A 20,320-nucleotide genomic window follows, 5' to 3' on the forward strand; every position below is an offset into this window, starting at 1 on the left:
CCGGAAGCTAAGCCCAAACTTGCGTCTCCCGCATGTCGCCTCTGCTCGGAAGTGGCGGAAGGCTCCTTCTGCACATGCGCTCGGCTGCCTTACACCCGCGTTAGGTACGTAAGCAGTTGTGCGGCAGGTCGGCAGTTGTGCGGAGGGTCGGCCGTTGTCCGTGACCTGAAGGAGAGGTTCCTGTGCAGCTTTTTGCTTAGCTTGTGAAATCTGTTTAAAGCGGTAATTCATTCTTGCTCTGATACCTAAAGCCTGACTGGTAGTATTGCTCAGCGGGTTCTCAAACATTCGGAGCTGGGGAGGGGCGGTGAAAAATACTTTCTGTAGGTTCCTGCCGCTCCACCTCACTGCGTGCAGTTTCGGGCCGCTTTATACATTCGCAAACTACCCAACATTAGTAGCTTCCTTGCCGACAGCGCACAGGACCCTTTTAATAATATTTCTTAAGTATTTGTTTGCAGAGGAGGAAGCGGGGAAAAATTGAAAGGGTCCAAGCCGTGCTACTGTATCTGTGTATATTGTAGTTCAAAAAGGATCCAGAAATTATTGTCACAATACCGTTCATTTTGAGTCCTATGATTTATATCTTTATTTTGCTGGACAGAAAGCCAAAATACTGGCTTCTGGGTTCAGGACCTGACGCCAAACCAACCTGCCTACTTGGAGCTTCAGAGTCATGGCTACAAAGGAGTCAAGAGATGACAAAGCCGGGTCCGCCCTCTCCTCATCAGCCAATCAGAGCAAGCAAGTCGCTGAAAAACCAAACTACACGCTCAAATTTACTCTCGTGGGACATACGGAAGCAGTATCATCAGTGAAATTTAGTCCTAATGGAGAATGGCTAGCAAGTTCTTCTGCTGATAAAGTAATTATAATTTGGGGAGCCTATGATGGAAAATATGAGAAAGCACTTAAAGGACACAGTCTGGAAATATCAGATGTTGCCTGGTCATCAGATTCCGGGCGTCTTGTTTCTGCCTCAGATGATAAAACTCTAAAGATTTGGGATGTGAGAGTTGGAAAATGTTTGAAAACGCTGAAAGGGCACAGTAATTATGTTTTTTGTTGTAATTTCAACCCACCATCCAACCTCATCATTTCAGGATCTTTTGATGAGAGCGTGAAAATATGGGAGGTGAAAACAGGAAGGTGCCTTAAGACTTTGTCTGCTCATTCTGATCCAGTTTCTGCTGTTCATTTTAATTGTAAGGGGTCCTTGATAGTGTCAGGTAGCTATGATGGTGTCTGTCGAATCTGGGATGCTGCATCAGGTCAGTGTTTAAAAACACTGGTTGATGATGATAACCCTCCAATCTCTTTTGTAAAATTTTCTCCAAATGGTAAATATATTCTCATTGCAACTTTGGACAATACTCTTAAACTGTGGGATTACAGCAGAGGCAGATGCCTGAAGACATACACTGGTCATAAGAATGAGAAATACTGCATATTTGCCAATTTTTCAGTCACTAGTGGAAAGTGGATTGTGTCTGGTTCAGAAGATAACCTGGTTTACATTTGGAACCTTCAGACTAAAGAGATTGTACAGAAATTACAAGGTCATACAGATGTTGTGATCTCAGCAGCTTGTCATCCTACAGAAAACATTATTGCATCAGCAGCATTAGGAAATGACAAAACAGTTAAACTGTGGATGAGTAACTACTAAACCCTAATCAAGTAGTAGAGCTAAATGGGGGGCGGGGGTAGGTATTTTAAAACATGGTTTCTGTCAGTTTTGGCATGGTTTTGTATTTCTGTTAACATTGTCTTGGATTATATGATTTTAAGACCTGTAACCTCAATTTACAAAGTAAGAGAGTTGGAAAAGCAAATCTAGACCCCAGGGTTTCTGACATTTATTCTTGAAGTCTGTTATTAATCTCTTGTGTCTGTCCTGAACAGATTCCCATTCTGTTCCTGTCGGTGACTATACTAGAGGATCAGTATATTTGATAAATATTTAGATGTAAGGCTTACAAAACTGATCAAAAGAAGGGAGCACAGGAGTTTGGAATAACTCCAAGGCTTTTGCTTTGGGAGATTAGATGAGTAAGAATAAGCCTGGGATGGTGTTTCTGTCAGATGCCACTCACAAGCCTACATGATAGGCTGGGAAATGGTTCTTGGAATCAAGTTTGTAACTTGGGAAAAATACGTAATGGTTGTGTTTGTTTTGACAGTTTAAAAATATTAAGTTTTTAAAATGATAAAAAGTAAAAATAAACCAGAACAAAATTATAAAGGCATTTTACGGAAGGACCTCTATCTTGTCATACTGCCCTCTCCTGATTCTCAGGGCAAGGATGTTTGGTGAGGCTGCTGCCTTTCATTATGTCTGACCACTCACTCCTGCCCACACGTCCAGCTCAGAAACACCACTTTGTGGAGCCCTAACTGCCTGCCTGATTCCAGCCACAGCTGCCAGCTGAATTAGATTTTCTTGCTTCTTTCTATAGTTTGTTATAAAATTCAAAACATATCACTTACCAGTTTGTGTTGTAGTGGTTTCATGAGCTATGTTTCTGGTAAATTATGAGCTCTGTGGAGTCAAATATGTTTTAGGCATCTTTGTATTTTTAGTTTTTGTACACCGAAGGCACTCAAGTAATGTTGGATGAATAACATTGAATTTACCACCATCACAACTTCATTCTTTGCCTGCTGTAACAAATTTTTGGAATCATTCCTCATACTGTTATTTTTGTTGATTAAAAGTATCTAACCATAGCCTCACATATTGACTTTATTCAAACAGGATTTAGAGGAAGTGTAAAGTGGAAAACATTTTTGGCCTACTTTACATATAAAGATAGATAAACATGAAAAAATTTTCTAGAAATTAAGCAAAAAACAAAATCATTTAATTGAAAGCAGGTATTAAGGAATACAAAAGAAGACAGTTTTGCCATTGTTGCTTATGATAGTGCTCATGAAATCAGATTTGCTTGGCAAGTTCTAATGAGTATAAGATACTAGAGTTACTAGTAGGGTATGACTGCCAAGAAGTTAATATGTGAGAGTACTGAGAGAAATGGGTTAGATGGGCAGGGCTGATTCTGGTCCAGAAATTTATATTTAACCCCAAAAGAGAGAGTCACTATAAGTTATTGAACAAGAGGATTGACACAAATTGAGAATGATTGTGTAAATTCTTGCTGCGTGGTAGCATTTATGAGTTTTGACTTAAATATTTTATTAAACGAAATGTCCAAAATACAGCACTTTAAAAATGCTTCCTTCAAAGCGCAAAATGGTATTATTCCATGAAGAAAGATTACTTACCTTTTGGAGTTCCCTTCGTGGCTCAGTGGTTAATGAATCCGACTAAGAACCACGAGGTTGCGGGTTTGGTCCCCGTTCTCGCTCACTGGGTTAAGGATCTGGCATTGCCATGAGGTGGGGTGTAGGTCCCAGACGTAGCTCGGATCCCGCGTTGCTGTGGCTCTGGCGTAGGCCAGCAGCTACAGCTCCGATTAGACCCCTAGCCTGGGAACCTCCATATGCCGTGGGTGCGGCCCTAAAAAGACAAAAGACAAAAAAAAAAAAGTACATTAAAGAAAAATGAAACTGGAGGACATTTTGTTTCCTGCTTAGTACCATAAAGCTATTAGGTCACAGTACCTATTCTAATGAATGAGTGATTGTATAAACAAAATAATTAATTTTTAAAAATTGTTTCTTTCTATAAGCTGGTATTCTATGTAATTTCTATTTTTTTGTTCATTTTTTGTTTTTCAAAATTTTCATACTAATTCATATTATTATTTTGACTTTTAACTTTTTACAAAAGTTAATGTAACTATGTAAGCTAATGTAACAATCAAAATTGTTCATGTAGTATAACAATATTAAAACTTTTTTAATAAAAAAATAAAAGTACATTAAGATTTACCCATATTTAACACTGGTTTAAACAAGATGTAACACAGTGTTCCAAAACAATCAGGAAAAACTAATGTGGGGAGTTCCTATCATGGCTCAGTGGTAATAAACGTGACTAGTATCCATGACAGGGATTTGATCCCTGGCCATGCTCAGTGGGTTAAGGATCCAGTGTTGCCATGAGCTGCGGTATAGGTTGCAGACTCAGCTCAGATCCTACATTGCTGTGGCTGTGGCTGTGGCCAGCAGCTATAGCTCCAATTCGATCCCTAGCCTGGGAACTTCCATATGCTGCAGGTGCAGGCCTAAAAAAAGCAAGACCCCCCCCACCCAAGTTTATTTTATTTTTTTTTGTCTTTTTGCCTTTTCTAGGGCCGCTCCTGCGGCATATGGAGGTTCCCAGGCTAGGGGTCCAATCGGAGCTGTAGCCACTGACCTACGCCAGAGCCACAGCAATGCAGGATCCGAACCGCATCTACAACCTCCACCACAGCTCATGGCAACACCAGGTCCCCAAGCCACTGAGCAAGGCCAGGGATCAAACCTGCAACCTCATGGTTCCTACTCAGATTCGTTAACCTCTGTGCTACAATGGGAACTCCCCCACTCCCCAAGTTTCTAAACAGCTGCATATATTAGTCTTTAATCTGTAATAACCATCCAGGGAAAACTAGCAGGATGGGATGCATGTGAAAAGAAGTGAAATACCCTAAATGTGAGAGAACTTAGGAGCCCCATCAAAGTGTAACTAAGGTGCAAATGCTTATTTTTTAACACCAAATTACTACAAAAACACACTTGGTAGATTTTCATAATTGAGAAATACAGTGTAAAGGCAGAAGGAAAAGGACCAGTTGGGAATTCTAAGCCATGGAGCAGAAGAGGTGACTGTGCTGGCCCCAAGCAACAACATGGTGCTGGAATTTCAAAGTCCTAAGAAACTTGTGGTCACATCTCCATCATCACCTTGCCAGGATTTTTTCAAAGACTACTCCTAAAAGCCTCTGTCTCCAGCACCTCTGACAATGGCAGAGTGGTCTGGCTGCTTCAAGGACTCCCGAGAAGCATGGGGGCATTTGAGGTGCCCAGTGCTCCAATGTGCATCTGAGCAGTACCCTAAGCTGGCCCTCCTTATCTCTCCAGAAATGAGGACACAGAAGAGAAAGAGAAATGCAGAACTAGAAGCCATTTTGGCTTCTGGGGAGATGTCACTTTGGTACTGGGAATTAAAGATACGGTTCATGACTCTAAAGAAAAGTTAATGTTGGAGTTCCTGCTCTGGTGCAGTGGGTTAAGAGTGTGACTGCAGCAGCTTGGGTCACTGCAGAGGCATGGGTTTCATCTCCAGCCCAGCACAGTGGATTAAAAGGATCCAGTGTTGTGGCAGCTGCAGCTCAGATTCAGTCTCTGGCCCAGGAACTTCCATATGCTGTGGGTGTGACCATTCATTTTTTTTTTTTTTTTTTTTTTGGTCTTTTTGTCCTTTTAGGGCCGCACCTGCAGCATGTGGAGGTTCCCAGGCTAGGAGTCTAATCGGAGCTGTAGCCGCCAGCCTACACAAGAGCCACAGCAACGCAGGATCCAAGCCACATCTGCGACCTACACCACAGCTCATGGCAATGCTGGATCCTTAACCCATTGATCGAGGCCAGGGGTCAAACCCGCAACCTCCTGGTTCCTAGTTGGATTCGTTTCTGCTGAGCCATGATGGGAACTCCCTAAATTTTTTTTTTTTTAAAGAAAAGTTAATATTAAAGTTCAAACAAGCTGTCTCTTTTTTCATTTTCATTGTTTTCATTTTCTCCAAAAAGCTGAGAGGCTGCATTTAACCTGGATCAAAGCCATAAAATATAGACAAGTCATTTCTCTAAGAAAATTTATTTGTAGCTCTAGAGCAGAAATAGAGAACCTTATACCACATTCTTTGTAATATAGGCTTGTTGCTGCAAAACTGTTTCTAGAGTTTGAAAATCCAGCCAACATGGGTATCTCTGCTACTCTGTCTTGGCCTTCATAGCAGCTTCCTCTCGCAGACGAGCTTTCTTTTCTAGGTTCATGCTTGTTAATGACTCGTTTCTTTTGGCAGCCTAAAATAAAACAAATTTGAACAAGTTATTATTTATGTCGGTTTGGGGAGGATGTCACTGCCTTGCACTGAGGCCCGCAGGTTGATGCGGGCGGAAGAGGCATGGAATACCCACCCTCTGCCTTCGCTAATCCTTCTGAGACAACAGCGGCCCACCTGCTGAAGCACAAGAGAAATGCCTCACGTCTACCGTCTCTTCCTTTCTAGCCTCCTTGTTTAAATCTTTTAGCCCCTCTTCTCCCTTTATAATTAATTCCCTTGCCTTTCTCACTTCCTCTCTGTAGCATTAAATACCTTCTTGTTTTCATTTCTATCCATTTTTTTCCTCCTCTCGTTTTTCTTTGTTGTTACCATTTCTACTTCCCCTACTCATCTGTGTGCTTTCACACCCTTCTAGTTCCTTGCACTTCTTTTACCAAAAACACGTTATCTTTGGGGATCCCTGACTTTACCAAATACCCCTGCCCCATGACTCCAGCAGTGTCTACCCTGCTTTTCCATCCTTGGAGAGCAAACAGCAGTGGAGGAAGAAGCAACCATCCCCTTCCCCTGTCTTCCCCAGGTGACCTGTCACATTTCTGTGAGGCTTACCTCAGCAGACCAGTTGCAATTTTTTTTTTAACCAAATGAGTGAAACCAGCACCCACCCTATAAGGTGGTATTTTCTTCTGTGTGATTTCACATGTAAATAACTAGGCATGGAGAGGAGGAGAACGGGAATGGTAAGTTGATGGAACAAAACATACAATGGCTCATTTTTCTCTTCGAAATCACACTAAGTTCACAAGTTCTTCATATCAGTAGCATTTACCAACTTTAGAAATGGATAGTTCCATAAAAGAGAAATAATAAATTTTATAGTATAGAAAAGGAGAGGAACTATTTTAAGTATACAGCGTATATACCCGTGGATGAGGCAAGGGGAGATTCCAGGGCATGACTATTTCTGGAGTAAACTCAGCTAGTATAATCAAACAGACAAAACAACACAGATTTTTCAGGATTCTAGAAACCCCTATGTCCTATCCACATGCTTCTGCAGGTTCCCATCTGAGAACTAAGCACGAGAGGGTCAAAGAGGCAGACAAGGAATAATGAAATGGGGCAGAAACAAATTTGTCAAGGCTTCCATACTTGCCCTTTTTGCTCCCGTAACATCAACCTAAATACTTGGTATTTTTCTTTTTTTGTTTGTTTTTTGTCTTTTTAGGTCTGTACCCACGGCGTATGGAAGTTCCCAGGCTACAGGTCCAGTTGGAGCTGTAGCCAAGGGCCTATGCCACAGCCATAGCAAGGTCCAAGTCTGCGACCCACAATACAACTCATGGCAACGCTGGATCCTTAACCCACTGAGGGAGGTGAAGGATCGAACCTGCATCCTTGTGGATGTTAGTCAGGGTCATTAACTGCTGAGCCACGATGGGAACTCTTTTTTTTTTTTTTTTTTTTTTTTTTTTTTTAAGGAAGTCATTTAGCACTGGGTTTGCAGAAGAACCCTTTAAGTATCTGGTAATAGGTATGAGACATCTCCTTCTACATGGAAGCTGTGATTTATGCAATCATACATAGTATTTTTTCTTTTTTTGTCTTTTATTTTAGGGCCTCAGCCAAGGCATATGGAGATTCCCAGGCTAGGGGTCCAGTCGGAGCTGTAGCCACTGGCCTACGCCAGAGCCGCAGCAACGCCAGATTTGAGCTGCGTCTGTGACCTACACCACAGCTCATGGCAACGCCGGATCCTTAACCCACTGAGCAAGGCCAGGGATCGAACCCACAGCCTCATGGGTTTGTTTCCACTGAACCACAATGGGAGCTCCTGAGATATGTGACCTTGGTAAGTTTCTAAAGCTTTCTAAGCTATGTTTCCTCATCTATAAACGAGATCCTAATAACAGTACCTATCTCATAGTGTTGTGAGGTTCAAATGAGGTAACAGCAAGGTACTTGGAAGACAGTATTCAATTAGTGATAGCTGTTCATAATGATCAGATTTCTGGACTTGAATTCCTATGTATTGCTTAGGAGTTTACACTTATGGCCCAGTCTGGTAAAGAATAGTGGTCAGAATGCTAACCAGGACGAAGGCAGAGTGAGGATAAATAAGCCCACATACTGAGAGTGCTTTACAGACGTGCAAGGAGTTATCACTAAATAAGCTAGTGTTATACTTCTTCTCTCACATTACTTATGACATCTGTGATAACCAAACACTTTTTTTTTTTTTTTTTTTTTTTTTTTACTTTACACCAAACTAATTTAGTCCTTCATCTTCCCAAAGTGAGAATTTTCTATTTCTCTCCAGGCATGATATCTCAGGTGTGTTCCTCCTATGTTCTATTTTGTTTGTTATCATGTCTTATGTAGGAAGCAGTCTCCTCTTTGCAGAGAATGAACAGAAGGGTCAATCTCAGGCTTCCTCTAGGTCTTTTGTGGAAAATGCAGAGATAGAGGGGAAGTCCACTCTCACCTTCTTGCCCTCAATAACCATCAAGATGCATCCTGCCACTGTCAGTGCAATCATTACATAGCTGATCTTCACTCGAATCTTGTTCTTTGCAGCATCGAGCATCTCAAACCTAGTAAAACAATGAGATCATGAGAGTTAACTTTTCTCTTTCTAAAGTTTCCAGAAGGCTCTAAATCTCTGTGTGCCCTAATCAGGAGTGGAGTGGTGCCTATAAATACAGAAAAGGAGGTGGTGCCTGGAAATCCTGTAGGTCCTTGGGGAGAATGGAGCATTTTCACAATTCACTTAATATCTTGTATATAAAACAATAAGGGGGTGAAGATCAAGATGGCAGAATAGAAGGATGTGGAATTTACTCCCTCCCACAAATATGTTAACAATACATCTACAAGTGAAATGATTCTCACAGAAGACCTGCCCAATGCTGGCAGAAGATCTCATAAAACCAGAATTTCAAGATAGATCACCACGTAACTGGGTAAAATAAAAAGAAAGAAAGCAAAAAAAAAAAAAAAAAAAAAAAAAAGAATTAGGATGGGACCTGCACCTTTGGAAAGGAGCGGTGAAAGAGGAAAAGTTCCCTAACTCAGGAGTTCCCTTCGCTGACTTGGAGGTCTGCTGGGACAGAAAGGGAGCCTCGGAGACTCACAGGAGAGCACAGAAGCCACCCTGTGGTAGGGAAAACACAGCGAGACCAGCACAGTGGGTCCCAGCCATGTCACTGCACTTCCCAGCCTTAGACGTGCAGCTGCTGATACATGGCAGGGCAGGGTGCTGAAACTAGAGCTTCAGTGAACAGACTGGGGAGAAGACTTGGATTGGCTGTGTAGAGACAGCCGCATGGGCCTGGAGTGTAGTGTACCCCAGGTTGCAACTGGAGGTGTGTGCAGGATGGAATCCAGGCCTGCCACAGGAGTCCCATTGTTTTTTGTTTTTGGTTTTTGTTTGGCTTTTTAGGGCCACACTTGTGGCATATGGAGGTTCCCAGGCTAGGGGTCCAATCAGAGCTACAGCTGCTGGGCTACGCCACAGCCAGAGCAATGCAGGATCCGAGCGAGTCTGTGACCTATACCACAGCTCATGGCAACGCCGGATCCTTAACCCACTGAGCCAGGCCAAGGACTGAACCCACATCCTCATGGATCCTAGTCGGGTTTGTTAACCACTGAGCCATGAAGGGAACACTTTTTTTCCCCAATTTTTAATAGTAAAGTTAGGGGACCCACCAAAGCAGCCTCATGCTCGGCAGGCTCACTGTGGATACGGCTTAGCCACCATGAACTTTGGGAATGTGTAAGCATAGGCTGGTTGCCCACAAGTAGAGGCACGACTAAAATCTGAGCCAATCCCCCGCGGGTGCATGACTTCAGCAAATTTATGACCACAAAGTACTTAGGGATCATCCAAGCTGATTACTGGATCTCCTATGGCTGAGGCAACTCTGCACCAGCAGCAACAGGACCTGTGGGCACCCACAGGCAGAAGTGGGGCAGAAATCAGAGCCGATTACCAGCATGCCCACAGCGGGGGCGAACATGAGTGTACTTTGTGAGCCCATTTAATGGGTGACAGGTGACATCACAGAACACATGTCTGGGCAGACAGCTCCTGGGGAGGAATACACAGCAGCTTCTGTCCTAGGGGTAGGGCCCTAGTCCTGTCTACCTCACATAACAGCTTAGAGCTGGATCTAGGGGTTTCTACTCCAACAACTGGGGAGCAGATGCTCCCCACAACAGGGCTGTGACAGCCACAGAGCAAAGAGGAGGCCCTGCCCAACATCCAGAGTAGGCTCCAGTCACCACACACCAATCACACCCCCTATGAAGGGGATAATACCCAGCATACCCTGAATAAAAACATGACAGTCATCTATACCTGGCACCAAAACTTCTGGACTCACATAGGCTACAGAGGGACACTCCCACATAAAAACAGCCCTTCAAGACCACAGTGATAACTGTTTCCCTTCAATTCATAGAGACAGGGAAATACAATGAAAAAGTAGAGGAGCCACTCCTAATAAACAGAACAAGAGAATTCCCCTGAAACCACAAACAATGAAACAGACCTGTCCAGTCTTCAGGACCTGAGTTCAAAAAGGAGGATGTAAAAGTGCTGGAGAAAGTAAGAAAGGCTATTGATAGAAATGTAAAAAAAGGAAATAGAAACTATATAGAGGAGCCAATCAAAATTATCAGACAACTCAATTGTGAGATAAAAACTAGCTAAATGCAGTAAATAGCAAACTAAATGCAGAAGAACAAATATGTGATCCTGAAAACAGAAAAATAGAAATCATCCTATCGGAACAGAAGACCTAGAGATAAATGAAAAAAAAAAAAAAAAAAAAACGAAAACAATATAAGACAACTATGGGATAATATTAAGTGTACCAATCTGTGCATAATAGGGATCACAGAAGGAGAAGAAAAAGGGGGATTGAAAATGTATTTGAAGAAATTATGGTTAAAAACTTCCAAAACTTAAATAAGAAAACAGATATCCTGGAGTTCCCGTGGTGGCTCAGTGGAAATGAATCTGATGAGCATCCATTGAGCATGCAGGTTTGATTCCCAGCCTCGCTCAGTGGGTTAAGGATCTGGCATTGCTGAAGCTGTGGTATAGGTCACAGAAGCAGCTTGAACCCCATGGTGCTGTGGCTGTGGCGTAGGCTGGCAGCTACAGCTCGGATTCAACCCCAAGCCTGGGAACTTCCATATGCTGCAGGTTTGGCCCTAAAAAGACAAAACAAAAACAAAAACAGACCCAGATATCCAGGTGCAGGAAACACAGAGGGCCCCAAAGAGACCTACACCAAGACATTTTATAATAAAAATGGCAAAAGTTAAAGATAAAGAGAGGATTCTAAAGGCAGCAAGAGAAAAACAAAGCATTAATTCCAAGGGAGCACCCCTAAAGACTATCAGCTGATTCCTCTACAGGCCAGGAACAGGAGTGGCAAGATATATTCAGTTCTTAAAGGGAAAAAAATCTTCAGCCTAATATACTGTACCCAGCAACATTAAATAAAGAATTTCTCAGACAAGCAAAAACTAAAAAAAAAAAAAAAAAAAAAAAAAAAAAATTAAAGCAATACCAAACTTATCCTAAAAGAAATATTGAAAGGACTTCTCTAAGTAGAAAAGAAGCAAGAATCTACAGGAAAGGGGAAAATCACAATAAGATATGCAAATATATAAAAGGACAGAATCCTCATCCTTACACTTACTAGTCAGGCTCATTACCGCTGAGCCATAATGGGAACTTCCAGTAGGTATGTATTAATTGCCATTTTAAACTTTGTTTCCCGATTGATTTTGTATTTCTTCTCTGTTCCTTTCTTTTCTTTTCTTTTTTTTTTCTTTTGTGATTTGTAGGTTTTCTTTTGTATTATGTTTGAGTTCTTTTCTTTTTGGTTTTTGTGAATCTTTTGTATGTTTTTGTTTGTGATTACCCTGGTTTTCAACTATGTTAACCCATTGCTATATCTACTTGTTTTACACTGGTAGTCATATGAGCTCACTTTCTCAAAAACACATCTACATTTTCTTACTCCCCTCCCGTGCATTTTATCATTTTGATGTATTATTTCACATCTGCATGTTTTTCCTTTTGCTGTTCATTGTAGATAATTGCTTTCACAAAAATTTTTTTCAATCTATGTACGGTTTTTGTAAATTGTCTATATCTGCATATTCGACCCCTAGCCAGGGAACTTCCTTATGCTGTAGGTATGGCCCTAAAAAGCAAAAACAAACAAACAAAAAACATACCTACCAAAAACTACTTTGTCAATGGCCTAAATCCTCTGATCAAAAGATGAAGAGTGGCAGACTGGACCATAAAACAAGAAGCCACAAGAGGCTGCCTATAAGAGACCCACATGAAGGCAAAGACACAAATTGACTGAAACTGAGGGGATAGAAAAATATATTTTATGCAAAAGAAATGACAAGAAAGTGGGGGTAGCAATACTCTTATCAGACAAAATAGACATTTAAGGACATACAGAAAAGTAAGAATGACACTATACAATGATATAAGGATCAATACAAGAAGATAGGACACTTGTTAACATATAAGCATCCAAAATAGGAGCACCCAAATACATAAACAGATACTAACAGATATAAAGGGAGAAAATGACAGGAATACAACAGCAGGAGAATTTAACACCACATTCACATTAATAGACAGCTCTTCCAAACAGAAAATCTATAAGGCAACAGATATCCTGGATGATATAATAGTTCAGCTAAACTTATTTGGTATTTTCAGGACATTACACCCCCAAAACCAGAGTGCACATCTTTTCAAGTGCACATGGGACCCTCACAAGAAGAGACCACATCCTTGGACACAAAACAAACCTCAAGATATTTAAGGAATAGGAATTATTTAAAGCATTGTTTCTGACCACAACAGCATGAAACTAGAAATCAACAACAGAAAGAAAAATAAGGAAAAAAAAATATTACATTGAGACTAAACAATATACTGCTAAAAAAAAAAAAAAAAAAAAAAAACAAGAAAAAAAAAAACCCAAAAAACAAAACAATGGTCAATTAAATCAAAGCAGAAACTAAAAAAAAAATTTTTTTCTTTTAGGGCTGCACCTGGATGTTCCCAGGTTAGGGGTTGAATTGGAGCTGTAGCTGAGGGCCTACACCAGAGACACAGCAACTTGGGATCTGAGCCACATCTGCAACCTACACCACAGCTCATGGCAATGCTGGATCCTTAACCCACCGAGCAAGGCCAGGGACTGAACCCACGTCCTCATGGATACTAGTTGGATTTGTTTCTGCTATGCCACAACAGGAACTCCTAAAAAATATCTTGAGACAAATGATAACGAAAACGCAACCATACAAAATCTGTGGGATGCAGAAAAAGCAGTATTGGGAAGAAAGTTCATAGCTATAAAGGCCTTCCACAAAAAACAAGAAAAATATCAAAAAAGCAACCTAACCAAAGATCTAAAAGCATTAGAAAAATAAGAACAAATAATACTTAAAGTCAGCAGAAGGAAGGAAATAATAAAGATCAGAGAGGACATGAATAGAGATTAAAAAAAAAATAGAAAAAAGTCAATAAAGCCAAAAGGTGGTTTTTTGAAAGGATAAACAAAATTGACAAGTACCTGGCCAGGCTCACCAAGAAGAAAAAAAGAGAGGATTCAAATAACCAAAGTAAGAAATAAAAGAAGAGCAATAACAAACAATACCCCAAGAAATAAAAAAACCATAAGAGAACAGCCTGAACAATTATATGCCAGCAAACTGGACAACCTAGAAGAAATGGTCGTTTCTAGAAATATACAGCCCACCAAAACTAAATCGAGAAGGGATAATTTGAACAGACTCATGACTAGAAGTGAAACTGAATTTGAAAAAAACAAAAAAACAAAAAACTACCTGCAAACAAAAGTACAGGACCAGGTGGTTTCACTGGGAAATTCTACACAATATTTAACAACATTCAAAGAAGAACTTTTTTTAAATCAATCTTTCTCAAGCTATTCCAAAAGACTGAAAGGAGGAAACACTCCTAAAGTCATTCTATGAAACTACCATTACCCAGATACCAAAATCAGCCAAAGAAACTACCAAAAAAAGAAAATTACAGGTTAATATCTTTGATGAATATAAATGCAAAAATCCTCAACAAAACAACACACCAAATCCAACAATACATTAAGAGTATTATATGGCATGATCAAGTTGGATTCATCCCAAGGTCACAAAGATAGTTCAACAAACACCAATCAATGTGATATACCACATCAACAAAACAAAGGGAAAAAACCCACATGATCATCTCAAGAAACGCAGAAAAAGCATTTCATAAAATTCAACATCCACTCATGATAAAAAAAAAGTCTTACCAGGAGTTCCTGTCATGCTCAGTGGTTAACAAACCCGACTAATAACCATAAGGATGCAGGTTCAATCCCTGGCCTTGCTCAGTGGGTTAAGGATCCAGCATTGCCTTGAGTTGTGGCATAGGCCAGCAGCTGTAGCTCTGATTTGACCCCTAGCATGGGAACCTCCATATGCCACAGGTGTGGCCCTAAAAGACAAAGACAAAAAACAAAACAAAACAAAACAAAAAACTCAACAACAAAAAATATTTAGGGATAAACCTGACCAAGGAGGTGAAAGAATTATATACTGAGAACTATAAAACATTAACAAAAGAAACTGAAGATAATTCAAAGAAATGGAAAGATATCTCATGCTATATTGGTAAAATGGCCATACAACTCACAGGAAACTACAGATTTAATATGATCCACATCAAATTACCCATGACATTTTTCAAAGAACCTAGAACAAAGAAACCTAAAATTTTTATGGACCCACAAAAGATCCAGAATTGCCAAAGCAATCCTGAAGAAAAAGAACAAAGTTGGAGGTATATCCTTCCCAGACCTAAGACAATACTACAAAGCTACAGTAATCAAAATCAAATGATACTGGCACAAAAAGACATTTGGATCAATGGAACTGGGCAGAGAGCCCAGAAATAAACCCACACACTATGTTCAATTAATCTCCAACAAAAGAGGTAAGAATATACAATGGGGAAAAGACAGTCTCCTCAGCAAGTAATCTTGGACAGCCCCATATGTACCAATGAAGTCAGAACACACCCTCACATCACATAAAAAAATAAACTTGAAATGGCTTAAGCACTTAAATATAAGATATGACACCATAAAACTCCTAGCAGAGAATGTAGGCAAAATATTCTTATATAAACTGTACGTACCAATGTATTTTTAGGTCAGTCTCCCAAGGCCAAAGAAAGAAAAGCAAATATAAACAAATGGGACCTAATCAAACTTATAAATTCTTGCACAGCAAAGGAAATCATAAACAAAACAACGAAACAATGTAAGGACTGGGAGAAAATATTTGCAAATGATGTAACTGACAATGTCTTAATTTCCAAAATATACAAAAAGCTCATATAACTCAGTAAAAAAAAAAAAATAAACAGCCCATTCAAAAAACGGGCAAAGACCTAAATAGACATTTCTCCAATGAAAACAAGCAGATAGCCAACAGAAACATGAAAACATGCTCAACATTGCTAATTATTAGAGAAATCCAATTCAAAACTATAATAAGGTACCATCTCTGACTGGACAGAATGGCCATCATTTAAACATCTATAAATAACTAATGCTGGAGAGGGTGTGGAGAAAAGGGAACAGTCCTACACTACTGGTGGGAATGTAAATTGGTTAAGCTACTATGGAAAACAGAATGGAGGTTCCTTAAGAAACTAAATGAAAGTTACCATATGATCCAGCAATCCCACTCCTGGGCATCTAACCGGAAAAGACAAAAACTCTAATTTGAAAGGACACATGCACCCCAATGTTCACAGCTGTACTATTTACAATAGCCAAAACATGGAATCAACCTAAATGTCCACCGACAGATGAATGGATAAAGAAAATGTGCTATATAAACATAATGGAATACCATTCAGCCTTAAAAAAGAATGAAGTAATGTCATTTTTAGCAACATGGATGGACCTAGAGCTTATCACACTAAGCAAAGTCAGGCAGATGACGACAAATATCATATGATATCACTTACATGTGGAATCTAAAGAAATGATACAAAATGAACTTATTTACAAAACAGAAACAGACTCACAGACACAGAAAACAAACTTTGGTTACCAAAGGGGAAATGCAAAGGGGGGAGGGATAAATTAGGAGTTTGGCATTAACAGATACAAACTACTATATATAAAATAGATAAACAACAAGGACCTGCAGCACAGGAACTATAATCGATCTCGTGTAATAACCTCTAATAGAAAAGAATCTGAAAAAGAATACATATATATACACACATACATACACATATATAATACCTGAATCACTTTGCTGTATATCTAAAATTAACACATTGTAAATCAGCTATACTTCTTGAATTAAAAAAATAAAATTAAATTAAAAAAAAAATTCAGTTACAGGGGAGTTTCTGCTGTGATGCAGTGGGTTTATGATCCGGCTTGTCTCTGTGGAGGCATCAGTTCAATACCTGGCCCAGTATCGTAGGTTAAGGATCTGGTGTTACTGCATAGGTCATAGCTCCAGCTTGGACTTGATTCTTGGCCCAGGGATTTCCATATGCTGCAGGAGTGGCCAAAAAAGAAAAGAAAAAGAAAAAGCAGTTATGGAAGTTCCCACCATGGTACAGTGGGTTAAGAATCTGACTGCAGCAGCTTAGGTCACTTAGTAGATGCAGGTTCAATCCCCAGTCTGGCACAGTAGGTTAAAGGATCCAGTGTTGCTGCAGGTGTGGTATAGGCTTGGATTCAATCCCTGGCCCAGGAACTTGCATATACCATGGATGCAGCCATAAAATAAAAAAAAAATTTTTTTTAAAAAGGCAATTACAGGAATTCCCTTATGGTACAGTGGGTTAGGGATCCAGTTGTATCATTCCATGAGCTTGAGTTGCTGCTATGGTATGGATTCAATCCCTGGCCTGGAGCAGCTGAGAAAAAAAAATTACAAAAATAAATGTATAACAAATGTAAAAAAAATAACATGTTGCTGTGGCTCCGGCATAATTGGGCAGCAACAGCTCTGATTCCACCCCTAGCCTGGGAGCCTCCATACACTTCAGGTGCAGTTCTAAAAGAATAAAAGACAAAAAAAAAATTAAAACAACAACAACAGTGAACATCACTGTTTAGTCACATTCTGTGGCTGAAAGAGGAAATCAATCAACTTACTTCAGAGTATCTGACAGCTCTTCACCAGGTACTACATAAGATGTTAATGATAAGACAAACACTTTCCAGTACTGTTTTTATTCCAGGTATTGCCAAAGAGGTAAGTAACATTTAGAGAAACGAAACCTGTTTGAAAGTTCCATTGTAAAGTTTTAAATGATCAGCCCCAGAGGAACTGCTTTTCCTTTAAATCAGATCATTGAAAAATAAAAGCTGCTTACAACTCTAAATACGGCACTCACGATATAGTCTCTGGGATTTCATCTTCCTTTTTGAAGCGACCTGACCATATCAGGATCTTCTTCTCCCAGTCTGTAGGCTTATGCAATGGCACTCTGTGGCTATAAGTGTCTATGAGAAAAACAAGAGAAGATATCTTACTTATATAAGACTGACTCAAATTTAGCAAAAGAAATAGGCTATTTGTGCTTTTTAGCCATTCACTAAACAGAATTAGAGCTTTATTTGAGTGGAATTTCTTAGGTTGCTCATTTCTCAAATGAGATTCGAAAATTGTGTAGGAGTTCCTTTTATGGCTCAGCAGGTTACGACCTGATTAGTATCCATGAGGATGCAAGTGTGACCCCTGGCCTTGCTCAGTGGGTGAAGGATCTGGCACTGCCATGATCTGTGGTGTAGGTCACCGACGTAGCTCAGCGGACACCATGTTGCTGTGGTTGTGGCACAGGCTGTCAGCTGCACCTCCAATTTGACCCCTAGCCTGGGAATTTCATACACTACAGGTGCAGCCCTAAAAAAAAAATTCTGTGAGGACTGTAAAATAAGAGCGTTACTTCCCCAATATAAGCCTTAGCCACTGAAAGCGGAAAGAATGTCATGAACAGATATAAAGGCCAGAAGGATGAACTGAGAAGGGAACAGTGAGAAGCTCGTTTGACTTCAGCAGAATTTTTAAAAGTTTGTAAGGTAAAATCAGATTATAAAAGACCTTGAATGGCAGGCTAAGATTTTTAGACTTCATTTGGGAAGTGCTATACACTTTGAAGCAATGAAGCAGTTGATGTTTTAGAAAGATTCCTCTGCACAATGGATGGAAAGAGAAAGGACAGAACAGAGTGGGCAACAAAGGGAAACAGGAGCTTGTAATGTAAGAATGAGGAGATGCAGTCTGAACTGGAGTTGTAACAGTGGGAAAAAAGACAAAAAAGTCAATCTGGAGATAAGTGAAAGAACTTGGAGACTGATTAAGACAAAGAAGGATTCATAAACAACCTCAAACTTGGATGACAAAAGACAATAGTAGTATTATTAACCAAAATGAGACTGAAAAGAACCAGTCAGAAGAGAAAAAAACATAAACGTCAGTTTAGATCTACTGGCTCTAAATTTATGCCATCTGAGTAGGTTTCTTTAATGAGTCCAAGTGGAGATAAATTTCAGTGCAAAGAGAGAGCCAGTGAGGGTGACAGAGAAATGCAAAAGACCAAGAGCTGAGCCGTGGGGCATGACCCCGAAAGGAGAAAGAGGCAGCAGAGGTAAATGGAGTAGCCGAAGAGGCAAAGGAATAAGCAGGGCACAACACAGACCTAAAGGACAGACTGAACTTCTTTGCAGAACAGATAGTGACTCACAGACTGAAAAAATTATGGTCTCCAAAGGAGACAGTTTGGGGGTGGGGGAGGTGCTGGGATTGTGGGATGGAAATCCTATAAAATCGGATTGTGATGATCATTGTACAACGACAAATGTAATAAATTCATTGAGTAATAAAAAAAAATGACAATACTACCAAACAAACAAACAAACAAAAAACAACAAAGAAAGGGAAAGTCACTGAAAATAAGGAGCAGAAAAAGTCAGGGAATCACAGAATGGCAGGGTTAAAAAGGACCTTGCAGATAATCTCATCCAATTTCCACATATTGCCTACATCTCTCTTGCACACAGATCATTTCTTTGACTGTCATCTACATGTCATTTTGCTTATGCTGTACTTTTCACTTAATCAGAAGGCAATAGCAAAAGCAACAGGAAAGTCACTAGGGAGAAAAATCCATTGGAGTTCCTGTCGTGGCGCAGTGGTTAACGAATCCGACTAGGAACCATGAGGTTGCGGGTTCAATCCCTGGCCTTGCTCAGTGGGTTAAGGATCTGGTGTTGCCGTAAGCTGTGGTGTGGGTCGCAGACGTGGCTTGGATCCTGCGTTGCTGTGGCTCTGGTATAGGCTGGTGGCTACAGCTCCGATTAGACCCCTAGCCTGGGAACCTCCATATGCTGCGGGAAGTGGCCCTAGAAATGGCAAAAAGACGAAAAAAAAAAAAAAAAAAAAAAAAACCATAAAGAATCAAAATAGAAGTTTATAAGTATAGAGATAGTACTGCTGTAATTGTATTCTTTTAACCCTTCCAGCACTTGACACAACTTTCTCTATAGGTGTTTTTTTTTTTTTTTTTTTCATTTCATGTACTACATACTCATTAAAGACAATTCAGAAAGTATAAATGTGAAAAAGAAAAAGATAAAAGCCTCCCCTAATCCTCCTGTCATAGCATAATTACTATATTTTTATTTTGGTGTGTTTCCTAAGTCTTATTCCCATACATATGTATGTATGTGTAATTTCTATGTGTACCATTCTTGTGCTTATACACAATATAAAATTTCTTTGTTCATTAACATTATAACAAACATACATCCATACCAGTATGTGGTATTTATAAGTACCATTTTCAACAGCTGCACAATCTCATCAAGTAGAGCTAACATATGTAATTTTTTTTTTTTTTTTTTTTTTGCTTTTTATGCCTGCACTCTCGGCATATGGAGGTTCTCAAGCTGGGGGTCAAATTGGAGCTGTATCTGCCTGCCTACCCACAGCAACACAGGATCCGAGCCATGTCTGCGACCTACACCAGAGCTCATGGCCAGATCCTTTAACCCACTGATAGAGGCTAAGGATCAAACCCGTATCCTGATGTATACCAGTCAGGTTCTCAACCCACTGAGCCACAACAGGAACTCCCAGAACTAAAATATATAATTAATCATTCCCAGATTATTTGACATTTTGACTAATTTCTTATTTTACTATTATACGCACATTATATATATATATAGGAACATCTTCACATTCAAAGCTTTTTCCACATAG

General features: G+C 39.9%; 2 protein-coding genes across 3 annotated transcripts in view; one reads left to right on the top strand and one right to left on the bottom strand.

Annotated features, from left to right (window-relative positions):
* On the top strand, positions 4–3,884 carry WDR5B (WD repeat domain 5B). Of its 2 annotated transcripts, none has more exons than XM_005654048.3 (2): positions 4–104; positions 605–3,884. In XM_005654048.3, the coding sequence occupies exon 2, from the start codon at positions 677–679 to the stop codon at positions 1,667–1,669; it is 993 nt and encodes a 330-aa protein (XP_005654105.1). In that variant the 5' UTR covers positions 4–104; positions 605–676; the 3' UTR covers positions 1,670–3,884. The 2 variants fall into 2 exon arrangements, with proteins under 2 accessions (XP_005654105.1, XP_005654104.1); XM_005654047.3 differs by having other exon boundaries at positions 94–222.
* The window catches only part of FAM162A (family with sequence similarity 162 member A), a 36,330-nt gene continuing 21,754 nt past the window's right edge, over positions 5,745–20,320 (bottom strand). Inside the window, exons 3-5 of the mRNA NM_001243573.1 lie at positions 17,451–17,559; positions 8,439–8,547; positions 5,745–5,972 (exon numbers count right to left, since the gene is read on the bottom strand). Of these exons, the coding sequence (NP_001230502.1) occupies positions 5,880–5,972; positions 8,439–8,547; positions 17,451–17,559 (311 nt within the window). The 3' untranslated portion in view covers positions 5,745–5,879. The remainder of the gene's footprint in view (positions 5,973–8,438; positions 8,548–17,450; positions 17,560–20,320) is intronic.

This window comes from Sus scrofa, chromosome 13, assembly GCF_000003025.6.
Source record: "Sus scrofa isolate TJ Tabasco breed Duroc chromosome 13, Sscrofa11.1, whole genome shotgun sequence".
NCBI lineage: Eukaryota > Metazoa > Chordata > Mammalia > Artiodactyla > Suidae > Sus > Sus scrofa.